This window comes from Leptonychotes weddellii, chromosome 4 (genome assembly GCF_054177405.1).
Source record: "Leptonychotes weddellii isolate Sample4059 chromosome 4, ASM5417740v2, whole genome shotgun sequence".
NCBI lineage: Eukaryota > Metazoa > Chordata > Mammalia > Carnivora > Phocidae > Leptonychotes > Leptonychotes weddellii.
Window position 1 is genome coordinate 22,208,022 of NC_138372.1, and position 18,896 is coordinate 22,226,917.

At 44.4% G+C, this 18,896-nt stretch overlaps 1 protein-coding gene across 1 annotated transcript in view; it reads left to right on the top strand.

Annotated features, from left to right (window-relative positions):
• The first annotated feature begins 7,667 nt into the window (after nucleotides 1–7,667).
• Nucleotides 7,668–18,896, top strand: part of KHDRBS1 (KH RNA binding domain containing, signal transduction associated 1) — a 25,519-nt gene continuing 14,290 nt past the window's right edge. Inside the window, exon 1 of the mRNA XM_006734148.3 lies at nucleotides 7,668–8,220. Coding sequence (XP_006734211.1) covers nucleotides 7,839–8,220 — 382 coding nt within the window. The 5' untranslated portion in view covers nucleotides 7,668–7,838. The remainder of the gene's footprint in view (nucleotides 8,221–18,896) is intronic.

Here is an 18,896-nt window from a genome sequence, read left to right on the forward strand (position 1 = left end):
AAGTGTCTCCAACTCCCATGTGAGCTCCCCTCTCTCCCTCGGTTCCTCGGCTCCATGGCCCTTCCCCACCTGCTCCAATCAATGGTTCCCTCAAGAACTGGGTCACTAACTCAAAGGCTTAGAGTCTGGCCGGGAGCAAAAATGCCTGGGCAGTTAGAGACAGTGCCCTCTAAAGGCAGAAACTAATTATTGCTTGAAGGAATATGAGCCCAGGGTTCCTAGAACGTCTGATGTTTCAAGAAAAACTAGAAATCCAGAAATTGTTTTTAAATGTGAACTCTCCCAATGTTGAAGTACCAGCAACTATTCCATTTTTTAAAATTAGGCAAGCCAATTAAAACATATGCACAGGTCAAAACTGGCCTGTGAGCCATTGGTTTCCTTCTCTACTCTAGATCTGTGTCCATGTCACCTTGCTGCTCCCCGTGGGCATTCTATTTCTTTACTTGAGCTTCCAGACACAGACTATGGCTGGAGCCTCATCTCCTGCCATTTTCCATGCACACTTCCCCTTCCCCAGTCTAGGTCATATGACATGACTTGCCAAACCAGGGACCCATGCCAAGTTTTGTGATGCTTTGATGTCTCTGTGTGTGCTGTTCCTATTTCTATTAATTGAGCCAACAAGTCTTTATTGATCAGACCATCCAGCCCAGCACTCTGCTGCGTGCTGGAGACATAACCTTAAGCACCACAAGCAAAGTTCCTGCCCTCATGGGGCTTACATTCAAGTGACAGAGGTAGATGTTACTCAAACAATAACACAAAGTAAATTTAAAATGTGATAGGTGGGGCCCCTGGGTGGCTCAGTTAGTTAAGCATCTGCCTTCAGCTTGGGTCATGAGCCCAGGGTCCTGGGATCGAGTCCCACATGGGGCTCCCCGTTCAAAAGGGAGCCTGCTTCTCCCTCTCCCTCACCCTCTGCCTGCCGCTCCCCCTGCTTGTGCTTTCTCTGTCAAACAAACAAATAAAATCTTTAAAAAAATAAAAATAAATAAAATAAAATGTGATAGGTTTTAGGAATAAGCCATGAAAACACATAACAACAAGAGCTAATCTGACCTGCTCTGGGGATCTGGGAAGGCTTCCCTAAAGAAGTGACATTTTCAGGGCACCTGGCTGGCTCAGTCAGTAGGGCATGTGACTCTTGATCTTGGGGGTTGTGAGTTCGAGCCCCACATTGGGTGCAGAGATAACTTAAAAATAAACTCTTAAAAAAAAGAAGTGACATTTTCATATATCTGAAATTACAGTATACAGTATCCAAGGAAAAGAGGCACTGGGGAAGGGAGGGGCTGGGTCAGAGGCAGGAGAGCAGTGATCAGAATTTTAGGGTAAGGAACCAGAAAAGTGTGCAGTCTGGAGGAGGCAGGAATCTGACTTCGTTGAGGAACTGAAAAAGGCCAGGGCTGCTGCGTACAGGAACTGAGGAGCGGAACAGCATGAGCTGGGGCAAGAAAGCCAGGCGGGGCTAGCCATGCGGGCAGGGTGGAGTCAGGCATGTTAAGAGCTCTGGTCTTTAATCCTGAGGGCAATGGGAAGTCAAAGGTTTTACAAGGGGTGTGTGTGTGTGTGTGTGTGTGTGTGTGTGAGAGAGAGAGAGAGAGAGAGAGAGAAAGAGAGAGACAGAGGCAGGCAGGCAGACACAATCAAATCTGCATTTTGAAAATATGCTGCAGGGCACCTGGGTGGCTCAGTCGTTAAGCGTCTGCCTTCGGCTCAGGTCATGATCCCGGGGTCCTGGGATCGAGCCCCGCATCGGGCCCCCTGCTCAGCGGGAAGCCTGCTTCTCCCTCTCCCACTCCCCCTGCTTGTGTTCCCTCTCTCGCTGTGTCTCTCTCTGTCAAATAAATAAATAAAATCTTAAAAAATATATTATGCTGGCTTTTGGGTAGAAAATAGAGAAAGGATGCAGGAAATAGGAATAGAAGTAGGGAGAAGGAGGAGAAGAAGAAAGAGAAGAAAAGAAGAAGAAGAAGAAGAAGAAGAAGGAGAAGGAGAAGGAGAAGGAGGAGGAGGAGGAGGAGGAGGAGGAGGAGGAGAAGGAGAAGTAGTAGTAGTAGTAATAGTAGTAGTAGGGGACAGTCCAGAGGTGGCAGGGACCAGTCCAGAGGTGGCAGAAGTTCAAGTGAGGCATTACAGCACCTCAGATGGAGGCAGAGGTGGTAGAGATAGTGAAACATGGGGTTTACAATATTTATGCAGGAAACAACATGATTTAGGCATGCAGTGTATATGGGGGGGTGAGGCAGTGGAGAGCAATTAAAGATGACTCCCAGATTTCCAGCTGTGCAGCGAGTTAGGGGAGCTGTTCCCTAAGACAGGGGACACTGGAGGAGGAGCAGGTTGGTGGCGAAGGCAACGGAGAGAATGGGAGTTTAATTATTTTGCAGATATTTACTTGGTCAGCATACATTTATCGAATGCCTGCTCTGTTCCAGCCTCCGTCTGTATATACAAAGATAGAAATGTTTCCTGCCCATAAGCTGCTCACCTTTTGGTTGGGGGGGACAGGCAGAAAAAAAAAAGATGATTATAACCCAAGTATCATGTAGGCCTCAGAAGCCTATGGACTCAAACAAAACCACACAAACATTAATCATCATCCTGAGTTCCTGTTGTTGGCCCTGAGAAGTCCCCTTTAAGTATTTTTGGGACACTTCTAGGGACTTTTCACAAGTGGCTGTCAGACAAAGCAATGAGTTAAGTCCCTGGACACACCAACACTGCTCTGATCCCCCTTGTCGCTACAAAAGGCACCTTCTGTGGGAATCCTAAGAGCACCTTGGGACTAGAGTGAGGCAAGCAAGGAACATGGCCTTGAGAGGGAATGCCTCCTTAAATTTTGCTGGCCCTTAAATTTTGCTTGAGGTGCTGGAGAAGGCCTGGGTCCTGGAAAAGGAGCTTCTCCCAAGCCCTGAGCTATGTTAAGTCATCTGGGCCCCGAAGCAGCACTGCTAGGGGCAGAAGTTTGAATTCTATTGTGGACACGTGGAGTTACAGAGCCAGACAGGGACGTAACAGGGGTGCAATTGGCTATCTAGATTTGGAACTCAGAAGTTTGGGCTAGAGGTCTACATTCCAGAATCATGAACATGGAAAATGGAGAACAGGCCCAGGGACCAAGCTCTGCTGAACAAACAACATTCATTCATTCATTCATTTTGAACAACCAACATTTAAATGCCTTGCCCCCACTCCAGCTGGCAACTTCCCAAAGATCCAACTTCCTTAATTCATGTCCCTGGTTGGTCAGTCACTCTTTCCTGTGCATTCCTGTAGTTCTTTGTAGTCCTCTGCTATAGCACTTTTCAGTCTACATGGTAACTCTTGGTTGTATATTTGTCTCCTTCACCCAGCCAAGAGCTCCTTGAGGGCATGGACTTTTTTTTTTTTTTAAAGATTTTATTTTTATTTATTTGACAGAGAGAGACACAGCGAGAGAGGGAACACAAGCAGGGGGAGTGGGAGAGGGAGAAGCAGGCTTCCCGCTGAGCAGGGAGCCCGATGCGGGGCTCGATCCCAGGACTCTGGGATCGTGACCTGAGCCGAAGGCAGACGCCCAACGACTGAGCCACCCAGGTGCCCCGAGGGCATGGACTCTTATTCAATGTTCAATCTCATGCCATTTTCATCTATTACATTGGCAAAGATTAAAATTATGGGAGGATGGCACCCAGAATTGATTGTGGAGAAGGGAGAAGAGACTGTCCCCTCCCCTGCTGCATGTCACAGACTTCTTGTATCATTTCTAGAATTAACCTATAGATATATGGATACTAGTGCACAAAAATGTTGTTCAGTGATGCTCATTGCATTATGATTTGCCATACTGAAAAGGTAAAATGACCCTTACACATTTCCAAATATGGCACCAGACCTACATTTCTATCAGAAGTGAAGTGGTTAAGAGGTAGCTGATGGAATGCTAGGCAGCCATGAGAAAATGAAATAGATTTTCTGAGAAGGAAAAACGACCAGAATATTTCATTTAAAAACAAGTCCCAAACTGTTAAATGCTGCAATTTGTGTTTAAAACAAAAAAGATAGATTTGCATATACATGTATTAAAATGTCTGGAAAGCTACACAAGTAACCACTGAGTAATGCTTTGGAGAGGGGCAGTCTAGTGCATGGGCAGGGTTTGCGGGGAATTTCATTTTATGCCTATCTTATGGTTGGATTTTTCTTAAAACTAGAAAAAATATATATATACACACACACGCATATATATATATACACATATGGTTTTATTTTTAAGTAACCTCCACGTCCAACGTGGGGCTTGAACTCACAACCCCGAGATCAAGAGTCACGTGCCCTACCGACTGAGCCAACCAGGAGCCCCAAAAGTATATATTTTTATAGTAAAAAAAATCTCAGAAAATAATTTAAAACACTGAATCTTGGTCTCCCTTTCTCCTTCTCCACCCTCCATATATTTGGCACCAAGTAGGTGTCTAAGACTGAACAGATGAATTACACTCTTGGAAGAGAAACTCTCCTGTTCAGAGCTGGAGCCCTTCTTCTCCTAGGAACTGGCTGCAAAGCAGCAGAGGTAGACAAGGCTTGTGGATCCCCCGTTGGTAGAGGTCACACAGGTCAGGCAGCTACAGGCAAACTTCCATCTCTCCCAATCTATCCATTAGGGACTCACACGAAAGTGAAAGTCTGCAATAGGGTACTCAAAAATGTGCGTAGTAATAATAACAATGGTCACCATCGCCTCTCAAGCACCTACTAATTGCCAGCCTGGGGCTGAGTGCTTTAATCCTCACAGCCCAGAGGTAGGTATTGTTTCGGCTCGAGATTTTATCAAAGAGGAGGAAGGAGAGGTTGAGTAAGGCTAAGTAATGTGCTCAAGCATCCAGCAGGTAAGAAGAGCCCAACTCTATCTGAATCACTATGCTCCCAATTGTTCCTACAACCTTCACTATAGTAACTGGATTATGGGAGGAAACAGGGTAAAAGGTACTTGTGTTTTTGGAAACTCCCCCTTCAAAACAAAGTCTATAGTCCATGAAAATGAGATAGATTAGAGAGCAGGCCTTTCAGAGCCACAAGCAAGATGAAGTGCCCCGAACTCTTCATTGGGCACCAGATGGCATGATAGTAATTTTCCTTTTGCTTATAAGTTCTACTGTCAGGAGGTTTACACTGGTATTTGTTCACACCAGTTCTGCAATGTAGATGTCATTACCTCCACTTTATAGAGGAGGAAACTAAGGCTCAGACAGGTTGTGCTTTTGCTAACGACATACAGCAAGGACAAGGCATTGCTGGGTTTAAATCTGTCTGCCTCACTCCAAAGTCAGTCCTTTCACAAGGCTATATACTGTTAATACCTTCAGGTGAACCTGGAGCACCATGTGGTACCGTAGTCAACACAAAATGAGCTCCAGACCTCTGAGCTTTCAGGACAGGAATTACTTTTCTAGCACCCAGGGAACTCCCAGGGCCAGGCCCACCTCCACCCCAATGGAAGGCTGCTGCATCACTTACTTGGTAAGTTCACCACAGCGTCACAACCCTTGCCTGTGTCTCATCAGGAAGAAGAGCTCAAATTTCCCTTCAACCCCACCCTTTTCAAGTAAGTAAAGATTTGGCAGCCATCTGGAAGGACTGGTGATTCTAGCCTAGAAACCCACAGATACCACTACCCAGCTCCTTCTCAGACACTTCTTTATCAAAGTTTTATTAGCCTCAGCTCAAGGTACCTCCATCTGGGCACTCATTACAGAGCAAGGACACTTCAGCCATTTGTAACACCACTCCCACCCAAACAGGATTTTCAAGGACAGCAGCTGAAATGAGTTGCAAGAGAGCTATAAATCCACCTTGCCCCCTCTTTCCCCTCCTCCATGCATTTGCTCTCTTCAACCCACCTATTTCTTCGCACTCTGCAACTGGATCACTCCCATTCCTTAAATGCATCTCTGACATTCTCATCTCGAATGCTCATTTATTCGCCCTTCCCTTTGCCTGGAACTCATTCTCCCCGGACAAAATCTATCTCCTGCCTTGAACTCCAATTGCACTTAATAGTCACCTATCTTTTGGCACTGGTCACATTAATTCTTCATTACAATTATTCAAAAACATTTTTTCTCCTACTTATAAACTACCTATGTGACTTCAAAGTCAAGTACTAACAGTGGATATATATATATCCACTTGATATATATATATCAAGTACTAACAGTGGAGATATATATATATCCACTTGATATATATATATCAAGTACTAACAGTGGAGATATATATATATATATATATAATATGTGATAGTTTATGGAGATATTTGTGTTTATTCTCATTTCTGTGGGTACTTTCTTTCCCCCACCCCCAAGAAGATAGCCAGGCCTTAAATGTTCCCTAGTTTGAAGGCTGCTAAGTTTCAGATTCAAAAATCAACAGTTTCTAGCCACACAGAAGACAATGTCCAGAAATGGTTTTGAAAAGCATGGGCTTAGTAGGGAAACTGATCCCAAAGGAAAAGGAATGGGAGTGCTTTGAATGGGGAAAGCACAAATCTGTGGAAGGAAAGGTTAGAGAAAGCACCAGGTTTCTGAGAGTTTATGGGAGTAGAGACCTAGGCTCATTTGCATATAGCACCCCGGGATGAGGAGACTGCTGTGGGAGACTGTCCACTATATACCTTGGCCTTGAGAGCAGTGTTAAGGCTCTGTCTCTTTGAGCAAGTCTGGAATAATCCATTGTGAAGGGTCGGACAGAGGCAGGGGGATTAGCACTCATATCAGTAGAAGGAGCCATCCTAGTGATACAACACTGGATTAAGGACCTGGCCCCTTCCTCACTTTTTTGCGCAATAAACAAACTTAAGTCAGCGGAAAGCAGCACTATATGTGAAGAGCTAAAAGCTTCATCTTTTAAGACGACTTCTCAGACCAACAATGGCTAAACTTTTAGAGCCTACTATATTGGAAACCATGGGATAGGACTTCTGGGGTTTCCTTCTTTGGTCGGGCGCCCTTTTCCTCCCTAGATTGCCGGTCTCCAATCTAAACCTTCCCTCTTAGTTCAAGTCCTCCAATAGCCTTCAGTTTTCCCACTGACCCGTCCTTCCTCAATTTCTCCCTCCAAGCTTCCCTTCCCCATCTCCACCCCTCATCCCTGAGTCAGATCTCCCTTAGTCGTCCCTCCTTCACCCCTGTTTCCCCGGTGCTCTGTCTCTTCCCCTTCCCTGTTCAGGCAGTCTCTCTCCTGTCTTCCTGCCCAGACCGCCCTCCCGTGACCCCCACTCTGGTTTCGGTTTATTTTCGCACTTCAGTGACCCACCCCAAACCCCACAGAGCACAGCCCCCCTCCGCGTCTTAGCCGTTGGCGGGGGCGTGGCCCCGCGAGTAACAGGTCTCCCGCCCCACACTCCGCGGGCTCGCGCGCAGACAAAGACATTCCACAGCCCCCGCCCCTCCGCGCACTCGGCCAGAGGGGGAGGAGACACGTGTCCCGCTAGCGCCGAGTCACGTGGAAAAGAAAACGAACGAAGCCCGCGGCCACTCGCGCACGCGCACAAGGCTCTGGCCTGGCGGGCTCGGAGGGAAAAGGGGAGCGGGGAGGCGACTTCTTCGGGCTCCGCGGCGGTGCGCAGGCGCCGTGGCCCGACTGGAGACTTTGTTCTCCGCGGAGAGACCCAAGGGCGGTGCCGGTGGCTGGTTGCGCACGCGCGCCGCCTCATTTCCGGTGCTCTCTTTCGCTGGGTCGCTCGGGTCGGCTTCGGTCGCTGTCGCTCCCGCTCTCCACCCCCGCCAACCGCCGCTCGGGCCTCTGCCGCTGCCGCGTCGATTCCTCGATCCCTCGATCGCACATCCGCCCCAATGCAGCGCCGGGACGACCCCGCCGCGCGCATGAGCCGGTCCTCGGGCCGCAGCGGCTCCATGGACCCCTCCGGTGCCCACCCCTCAGTGCGTCAGGCGCCGTCTCGGCAGCCACCGCTGCCTCACCGGTCCCGGGGAGGCGGAGGGGGATCCCGGGGGGGCGCTCGGGCCTCGCCCGCCACGCAGCCACCACCGCTGCTGCCGCCCTCGGCCACGGGTCCCGACGCGACAGTGGGCGGTCCAGCACCGACCCCGCTGCTGCCCCCCTCAGCCACTGCCTCCGTCAAGATGGAGCCGGAGAACAAGTACCTGCCCGAACTCATGGCCGAGAAGGACTCGCTCGACCCGTCCTTCACTCACGCCATGCAGCTACTGACGGCAGGTAAGCGGGCCTCCCGGATCCCTCTGGGTCGCCTGGCCACCCGGGGGCATGGGCAGCAGTGGCTTTGTTCCGCCCGCTTCCCGCCCCCTCGGGGCCAAGGCAGTCGTGAACTACCCTTCTCTCTTTCTCATCCTGGGGAGCCTGGATTCCACACTCCCATCCCGGCCCTCGGTGCGAGGGAGAATTTCTAAGCTGCAGTGAAGGCCCGAAGGGGACTTGGCGATATCTTAGCGCAGAGATCTTGATGGATGCGCTGCGCTCCCCGCCCCTTTCCCGACCCTTCCCCCTCCCACTTCTTGCAGCTGCCCTGCGCCCCGAGTGTTCAGATTCTTCCAGAAATGAATCTTTATCTCCCAACCACCCCCCCCCCGCCAAAGGGAAAGCTTTCTTCATTGCGGGTGGCGGTAGACGCCTCTACTGAGGGTGTAGGGGGTGAAGACAGCCCGAGCCGGGGAGGGACCGTGGGAGGGAGGGCCGAGGTGAAATGGGGTGAGGCTGGAGTGCCCTGTCCAGCGCGCCGCGGTCGCTGGGGGCCGGGTCGGACTTAGCGGTAACAGGAGCTTAAGTTGCTCGGAGGCAGGAGCAACCTGTGGGAATCGGAGCTTGAGGTTTTCCGAATCAGATTTCCGACTTCGGCAGATAAAATGATAATTGCTATAGAGCCAGAAGGCTGGACCCCTTTATTTTACAAGGTGTTGTTCATCAGAAGGGTAAAAATAACCCCAGAGACAGTGAAATGGGGTAGGAGGAGGTAAAGGGTGGTTTGCAGGACATTCCCCAAGATGGACAAAAACTGAGAGAAGTTGCAAGATGCTTGTACCTGAAAGGCTTGGTCGTCTTTTATTTCTTTTTGCTTCAGTAGTGAAATAGATTAGGAAAAGTAGTCTTTGTTCTCTGTAGACTAACGCTCCTTTCCTGCTCTGCACTGGCCGTTCACCTAGTCGCTCTGATTTCTCCCTAAAGCCGTCTGTTTTGCCCTCTCTTCTAGTTAAAACGTTGTTTTAGTTATTTTATAAGCAAGTAAAAAGTTGCGGCCTTCAACGCTAAATGAGTAGTTGGACTCATGGGCAAGGTTGATATAATGGACAGATCGTTCCTCTTTGTTCTCTATCTCCCTACATTGGTAAGGGGTCTTCACTTTTTAATGCAATGAACAAAGCTCGCTGTGGTCAAGAGTAAGAACATTTGGATAAACTGCTTACATTTTCAATTGGGTGCTTTGCTGTTCTGTAACAGTCAGATTGTTTGAAACATTACTGTTCATTGTGTTCTTCTGGCAATCGTTTTGAAGACCAGGAGGACTTTTTTTATCTTTAGATTTTTCATGTTGTCTTGCATATAGCAAACACCAGGTGTTTGAATCTGAAAGCAAGTACATGCAGACTTAGGAATGGCAGGCTAAATGCTAAAGGTTGACTGGTAGTCTAATTTTTATTTCCTCTAATCTTTAAGCAGTCCAGGTTAAGTGAGTAAGAATAACAAACTTTAGAACTTAAAGGTGTTGGCTTGGGTTTGAAATTCTGACCCTTAATTAGTTACCTACTCTTGGGAAGTTTTCTGAACCTCAGTAACCCTATCTGGAAAGTGGGATGGTGATTTGAGAGAATTAAATGTCATGTAAAAGTACTAGCAGCATTCCCTTTGGCCAAAATCAGATAATAACTTATCACCACGGTTTTCTTCTAATTGTAAATCCTTGGTACTGAATAACGTATGAAAACAAGGTATTTTTTTGCCTTTCTGACCACACCAAGTGCCTAGTACAGTGTTTATCTTTCAAGTAAAAGGTGGTTTCTTAGAATAAGCATCAAAAACTGTTGATCCTTAAAAGTGACTTACAGGGGCACCTGGCTGGCTCAGTCAGTAGAACATGTGACTCTTGATCTTGGGGTTGTAAGTTGGAACCCATGTTGGGTGTAGAGATTACTGAAAAATAATCTTTTTTTAAAAAGTTACTTAAAATTTTCACTCTTACTGCTTAAATTCTGTTACAAGAGAGTGCTCTTTAATAGTTTTTAACTTGGGCTTTTTTGGTGTTTGTTTTTTAATAAACTGAAATTTTAATTGGAGAATTGGGGCTGAGGTAATGCTAGCTCATTGAGAAAACAGACTTGGGGAATATGGATGCTGCTTAGCGTGGTTAAGTTCTGATATATATTGGACCTGGCTTTTTTTTTTTTTTTTTTTTTTAGATTTTATTTATCTGACAGAGATACAGCGAGAGAGGGAACACAAGCAGGGGGAGTGGGAGAGGGAGAAGCAGGCTTCCCGCAGTGCAGGGAGCCCGATGTGGGGCTCAATCCCAGGACCCTGGGATCATGACCTGAACCGAAGGCAGACGCTTAACGACTGAGCCACCCAGGCGCCCCGGACCTGGCTCTTAATGTATTTTTTAATGATCTGGAAAAGGGATTGTAGTGAAGTCAACCCACTGTGAGGAAGTGAGACTCTGAGAAGACAGAATAGTAGTATTTAAACTCTGATAAAAGGGTGCCTGGGTGGCTTATTTGGTTAAGCATCTGCCTTCAGCTCAGGTCATGATCCCAGTGTTCTGGGGATTGAGCCCAGAGCTGGGCTCCCTGCTCAGCAGGTAGTCTGCTTCTCCCTCTCCCTCTGCCCCTCCCCTCAGCTCATGCTCTATCTCTAGCTCTGCTCTCTCTCTCTCAAATAAATAAATAAAATCTAAAAAAACAAAACAAAACTCTGATAGGATACATGTAAGAAAAATATAGTTAACACTTACTGTGCCAGGCACTGGTCTGAGCACTTTATGTCAAATATTTAGTCTTTGTGACAATATTATGAGGAAGTTACTTTTTTTTTTTTTAAGATTTTATTTATTTGGGGCGCCTGGGTGGCTCAGTTGGTTGAGCGACTGCCTTCAGCTCAGGTCATGATCCTGGAGTCCCGGGATCGAGTCCCACATCGGGCTCCCTGCTCAGCAGGGAGTCTGCTTCTCCCTCTGACCCTCCCCCTCTCATGTGCTCTCTCTCTCATTCTCTCTCTCAAATAAATAAAATCTTTATTAAAAAAAAAAGATTTTATTTATTTGACGGAGAGCGCGCGCGCACAAACGGAGAGCAACAGGGAGAGGGAGAAGCAGGCTCCCCGCAGAGCAGGGAGCCCAACATGGAGCTCCATCCCAGGCTCTGGGATCATGACGTGAGCTGAAGGCAGGTGCTTAACCTACTGAGCCACCCAGGCGCCCCTATGAGAAGTTACTCTTATCCTCATTTTTACAGACGAGGAAATCAAGGCACCCAGAGATTAAATAATTTGCCTACAGTAACAAAATTAGTAAGCAGCATAACTAGGATTTGAAGTCAGTCTGAGTCTGGATCCATACACCTAACTCTCCCCACCCACTCCACCCCCTACTATATATAATACCTGCCAAAAATTGTAAACAAATTGTACTTCAAAAATATTTTTTACTACTTGGACAAAATACTACAATTTATTTGAATGCATTGGAGTGCTAGCTAACAGGTCAATAAAGATGATAATGCCAGAAGAAGAAAGAAACCCAAAGAGCAGAGCCTAGCTCTTGGAACTGACTTTCCTCAGGCACCTCTGCTCATTTCCAAAGAGAGTCCTCAAGACCCAGACCACTCTTCCTTCAGCAGCCACATACCCCTTCCTGTCCCTTTCCCAGCTTTTTTTTTTTAAAGATTTTATTTTTGAGTACTCTCTCCACCCAATGTGGGGCTCAAACTTAGAAACCTTGAGATCAGGAGTCGTATGCTGTACTGACTGAGCCCCCCCAGATGTTCCCCAGCTTTACTTTATTTTGCACTTAATCAGCATCTGATGTACTATATATTGTAGTTACGTGTGTATTTGTTAACCACTCCTCCTTCACAGCTAGAATGTCAGCTCTACCAGGGCAGGGATCTTTTGTCTGCTTTGTTCACTGCTGTATCTCCTGTTCCTTGAAGAGTGCTGCACAGAACGGACTCTTACTAAATATTTGATGAACAGATACTCATCTTCATTGCATGATGGAAAAACATCAACACAGTTCTGAGAGATTTACATTTTGAATATAGACTTCTCTGTTAGCCAAATTGATACTCAGCTACAATGACAATTAAATGCATTTGCAGACATGCAAGGACTCCGTGTACCCATGCTTGTTTTCTGAAACAAAAATAATTTATCTTGTGTTATATATTTATGTAATAAACATACAATGCCTGTACGCATAACAGTGTTCTTTTTCTACTTTGTACAATTAGGAAAATATAAGTTTGTGTAAATGACTCAGGAGTAAGGAAACATTTTGAATAGATTAATCCCCACAAAATCTTGAAAATATACTTCGAAATCCATCTTTCAAAAGCACTCATTGGACATTTTAAAGACAGTCTAGTGAAACTTGAAAATAATTTATTTCGTGCACAATATGTTAGAGAAATACCTATTTCATCTATAGGGCTAGCAAAACCTATTAAAATTAGAAAGTGGAATTAGTTGCAAAGAATTCTAGACCAAATACAAGTGTAAATAGTAGGATAAAAAGGCAGAGGTTCTCAGTATTTGCAACAATATCGTTGTTTACATAGGAAAATGGTCAGTGATGCAGCTGATTACAAGATAGAGATGTACAAATCAGTAGATTTCTGATACATGAGCAGTAGCCAATTAGGAAAGAATTGACAAAATCTCGTTTTTAGAATAGTATCCAAAAAATTAAAAATTAAAAAAAAAGAATAGTAGCAATTGCCTTGGGATAAGCAATAAAAATCAGTTCAAAATGTATGTGAATAATTATAAACAATAACATTAAATAATATTTAACCTTTGTGTAGAGCATGTAACTTGCTATGAGGTATGCTACTTATTCAGTCTTCCTGGCCATTCTACGAGGAAGAATTTTTATCTCAGTATTACACATGAGTAATATTGTGATCACATATTGTCAACTTAAAAAAAAATCTTTTTTAAGATTTTATTTATTTATTTGACAGAGAGAGACACAGCGAGAGAGGAAACACAAGCAGGGGGAGTGGGAGAGGGAGAAGAAGGCTTCCCGCTGAGGAGGGAGCCCGATGCGGGGCTCAATCCCAGGACCCTGGGATCATGACCTGAGCCTAAGGCAGACACTTAACGACTAAGCCACCCAGGCACCCCTCAAAATTTTACTAAAGGTGATAAAGGAAGATCTGAATGAAAAGAGAAATATGCCATGTCCTGGGGAAGTTGTGGGGTAGGGGGGTGAAAGTGGGGGGACTAACACTGTAAAGATGACAGGACTTTTTTTTTTTTTTTTTTAAGATTTTATTTATTTTTTAGAGAGCGAGCGAGAGAGAAACAGCATGAGAGGGGAGAGGGTCAGAGGGAGAAGCAGGCTCCCCGCTGAGCCGGGAGCCTGATGTGGGACTCAATCCCAGGACCCTGGGATCATGACCTGAGCTGAAGGCAGACACTTAACCATCTGAGCCACCCAGGCGCCCAAGATGACAGGACTTTTAACATGTTGATTTTTTGCATTTCCCAAACTAATTCCAACAGGATTTATTTTTTTAAGAGATTTATTTATTTATCTTAGAGCACGAGTGGGAGGGGCAGAGGGAGAGGGAGAGAGAATCTCAAGCAGACTCCATGCTGAGCTCGGAGCTGGTCTAGGGGATCCATCACATGACCCCGATGCAACCTGAGCCGAAACCAAGAGCCAAACACTCAACCTACTGCGCCACCCCGGCACCCCAACTGGATTTATTTTTTCAACCTGACATGTTGAATATAAAGTAGCTAGAAGAAGAAATGACGATAAATAAGAAAAAAAATTTGGAGACAGGAAAATAATGAAAATCTACAGTATTGACAGAAAATCAGTCAAACAAAACTTAGGGTTTGAGAGACTGAGAATTAGAAGGAACTCTTAAACATTGCTGGTGGAAGTGTGTATTGATACAACCACTCTGGATAGCAGTTTAACATTTCATCTGAAAGTTAACTTTTGAAATTCCTTAAAATTCAGCAACACCATTCCTAGGAATATGCCCAAAGAAACTTTTGTACATGAATGCCTCATTCATAAAATGGTGCACGTTGTTCACAAAATGGTGCAACTTGTTTCACCATTGACTGAAGACTGTGAGCTTTTCAAAATGAAATATTTATATAGCTGTGAAAATGAAAACTTACAGCTACATGCAACAACATAGAGAAATCTTGGAGATCTAATGTTAGAAAAGCAAGTCCCATAAGGCTAGATACATACGGTACAATACTATTTTTGTAGAACATAATACTAGTGAGATTAAGCAAAATATTGTTAGCATACATTTTTCTCTGATAAAGCAGCTTTTTACAAAACTAAACATATGTTTACCATACGACTCAGCAATTGCACTCTTGGGCATTTATCCCAGAAAAATTAGAACTTAGTTTCGCACAAACCTGTGCATGAATGTTCAAAGCAGCTTTATTCATGATAGCCCAAAACTGAATACAAACCATATGCCTCCAATAGGTGAATAAACTGGTACATTCATACCATGGAATACTACTTAGCAATAAAAAGAAATGATAAATGCAACAACTTGGATGGATCTCAAGAGAATTACGCTGAGTAAGAAGAGCCAGTCTCTAAAGGAAACATATTGTATAATTCCATTAATTTAACATTCTTGAAAATACAAAATAATAGAGATGGAGAACAGATAAGTGGTTGCCAGTGTGAAGAACGGCTGGAGGGAGGGGCCTCTGGCCACAAAAGGGTAGCAGGAGGAATCCTGGTGATAGAACTGTTCTGCACCTTGACTGTGGTGGTGCTCACATGACTGATTAAACTGCATAGAACTAAACACACATATAAGTGGGTGTAAAACTGATGAAATCTGAATAAAGCCAGTAGATTGTATTAATGTTAGTTTTCTGGTTATGATACTATATTATATATGTGCGAAGTGTTATGGAGAAAACTGGGTGAAGGGTATATGAGATCTTTTATTTCTTACAACTGCGTATAAAGCTACAATTATCTCAAAAAAGGGGGGCGGGTGTCTGGGTGGCTCAGTTGGTTAAGCATCTGCCTTCGGATCAGGTCATGATCTCGGGGTCCTGGGATTGAGCCCCACTGCAGATTCCCTGCTCACTGGGGAGTCTGCTTGTTCCTCTCCCTCTGCCCCTCTCCCCCACTTGTATGCACTCTTTCTCTAAAATAAATAAGATCTTTAAAAAAGCAAAGAAAAGCTCTAAACTCTAAATTATATCGTAAGAAAGAGATTCAGGAGACCCTGGTCAATATGTCATAACAGGGTTTGCCACTATCCTGGAATGTGAGAATTGAGCCCTTCAGAGGGCTCTTTATTCAGACTTCGGGGGATTTTTCTGAACCATAGTATCTTTTCCTAGGGCGCTAATCTACGGCTTTCATCAGATTCTCAAAGGGGCCCATGACCCCAAAAAAGATTAAGGACCGATTGGTCTCTGCTCTTGCTTAAAACAGTTAAATAATTTGATAAATAAAGAGAATGGAGTTTTTTTATACAAAGACAGTAAACTTACTGGACTTGTGATTCCACAAGGTGGGTACCAACAGAAAAGATACAGGGCAGAGAATTACAAATTTGGGGATGATAAAGTCATATGAAGGTATAGGGCAGAGAATTATAAACTTGGGAATGATAAAAGTAATGAATCATTGAGGGTGTTAATGGTACGTTTCTTTCATTCAGTAAACATTTATAGATGCCTATTGTGTATGAGACATTATACTAAAGATGGCAGGTACTCAGTTTAGGGGCACCTGGGTGGCTCAGTTGTTAAGCATCTGTCTTCAGCTCAGGTCATGATCAGCTTCAAAACTCATGCTCTTTCCTCTGAGATATGCATTTAAAAAGCAATCCTTAGCAGCTCTTTCTGCCCACGGGTCCTGTCCCCATGCTTTAACAAAACCACCTTTTGCACCAAAAAAAGAAAAAAAGAAACCTCATCCTTTAGAGCTTACAATCTGATTGTGGTAAGACCTACCAAAAAAGGAACGGTTAAATCATAGTAAAAGATAGAGTAAAAGAAATGCCACAATATTAGTTGAATTTGCTCTGACTGATAGAAGGAGTGACCTGGGTTTAAGTACCTGCTGTGTCACTAACAAGTTTTGTGATGAGTTATATAACTTTTCTGAGCCCAGGTTTTTGCACTTGTTAAATAAGGATAGTCTTGGTTATAAAGACAAAATGAAACAATAAATACAAAATTCCTGACACACAGAGACACTGGATGAAATACGATTTTTGTAAGCAGCTGGCTAGAAAACAAATGGGTCACCTCTCTGTGTTGTTTATACACTTTAGCTTTCCTTTCTTTGGCTCTTGGGACAGCTAAGGTCTCTAGAGGCCCAAGCAAAGATCACTTAAAGGAATTAGTCTCAAAATTTGTCTAGAAAGTACTGTTGCCTGAGGGTTAAACCATTTTTAGGAAGCTTCTCCTTGATTTTTTTTTCTTCCCAATACAACCTACTCCAAGCTCTCCAAGAAAAGTAAGGCCAAGGAGAGAAATAGAGAATTGGAAAAGAAAAGATCAGGCTACTGAACATCTGAAGCACCCACAGAGTCCTTTCATGGACTTTAACCACATGACTGTCTGAGGGTATAAACTGTACCCAAAATTTTACAAAATCAATTCTTCCTTGCTTAAGTAAAGTCCCCCCCCCCCCCACTTTAGAAACTCTTCATCGAAAGGCAGTGATATAAGCATGAGGTTTGAAGTTAGAAAGCCTGGGTTTTGATCCTTATTCTGGTACTTTAACAGCTTTGTGATTTAGAAACTTTTTTCTGAGTTTGTTTCCTCATTTGTAAAATGGGGATGGTACCAGCTACTTCACTGAGTTATTTTGTAGGATAAATGAGGTAATATTTGTACGGTATTCGATACATAGTAGACACTGAATGAATATTCAGTCCTTTCCCTTCCAAACATGGAAGATGAGCCCTCTTGAGAAGACTTCAAGTTGCCTCTTTGTGTTTTGCTTTCTAGGCTAAACTCCCCTGATTCTTTTATCTTTTTAAAGCTGTTTTATTTAAATCATCCTTCCGGAACTTCTCTAAAAATGCTTTAATATTCTTTTAAAAATTGTGAGATAAACTGGACAAAGGGATTCTAATTAAGATATGATTAGTGCAAAATATAACAGAAAGATCCATGTTATAGAAAGGCCTTAAATTTACAGGGTGCATTACATTGCATAAAAACCTTTCTCCTGGGTTCGGTTTTTGCAGCTCTCCTTCCTGTAGGAGTACAACAGATTAACAGGCTTTGAGTCTTATCTTGCACTGGCCAAGTAAAGTTTCTGGAAAGTGCTATAAAATATAGCTGAATGGCCTAACTAGATGGTAGCAATTAGGACACACAGAGAGACATTTAAAATGAAGCATGTAATTTGTCCCACATTTTTAGAAGCTCTTTGGTGATGTTTTCAGATCACAAATGTGGCATCTTTGTTCCTAGGATTTTTGAGGATTGAGTACCCATTTTTTCAGCCTGGAAACTCAAGAAGAGATGTATTCAGGGGCGCCTGGGTGGCTCAGTCGTTAAGCGTCTGCCTTCGGCTCAGGTCATGATCCCAGCGTCCTGGGATCGAGCCCCGCATCGGGCTCCTTGCTCAGCGTGAGGCCTGCTTCTCTCTCTCCCATTCCCCCTGCTTGTGTTCCCTCTCTCGCTGTCTCTCTCTCTCTCTGTCAAATAAATAAATAAAATCTTAAAAAAAAAAAAAAGTAGTAGTATTCAGAGATGGTAGGCTCAAAACTAGTGACTAGAAAAAGCTAATATTAGCAGTTAACTGGGAGGGCAGAATAGAGGTCAGGATATACCACCAGTAAAACAGCAAACAAATAGGGTGTTGAATGAAGCATTTAGTCTGTTAATTTTAAAGTCAAATTTGTTCTCTTTCAAGCAATGAAACATAGGAGTGTGAAGAGCACTGTCATCTACAGTTCTTCTCATAGGAGTAAAGGTTTAGTTAAGAATATTTACAATATGGGGGGGCACCTGGGTGGCTCGGTCAGTTGGATGTCTGCCTTCAGCTCGGGTCATGGTCTCGGGGTCCTGGGATCGAGCCCCACGGCAGGCTCCCCCGGAGGGGTCTGCTTGTCCTTCTCTCCCTGCCCCCACTCCTGTTTTCTCTCTGCCTCTCTCTCTCTCTCTCTCAAATAAATAAAAAATAAAAAAAAAAGAATATTTACAATATGGGGTGGGACACTGGGTGGCTCAGTCGTTAAGTGTCTGCCTTTGGCTCAGGTCATGATCCCAGGGTCCTGGAATCGAGCCCTGCTCCCTACTCAGTGGGGAGTCTGCTTCACCCTTTCCCTCTGCTACTCTGTCTCTCTCTGTCAACAGTTTTAATTGTCAGAAAGCAAGGGAGTATGTGCTTTTGGGCATAAACAGGTCAGCTCACCATATTCTATAACATCTGAAATTAGGCTTTTTAATAAGCAAAAGCCTTCAGTTTGAAATTCTGAACTCTTATGAAGTCTGTCAGAATCAAAGTGACTTTCCTTCATCTGTATACTTCACAGCTGGACTTAATCTAAACAGTTTTTGGTTTTTTTTTTTAAGATTTTATTTATTTGACAGAGAAAGAGAGAGAGAGATCACAAGCAGGCAGACAGGCAGGCAGGCAGAGGGAGAGGGAGAAGCAGGTTCCCCGCCGAGCCCAGGGTCCTGGGATC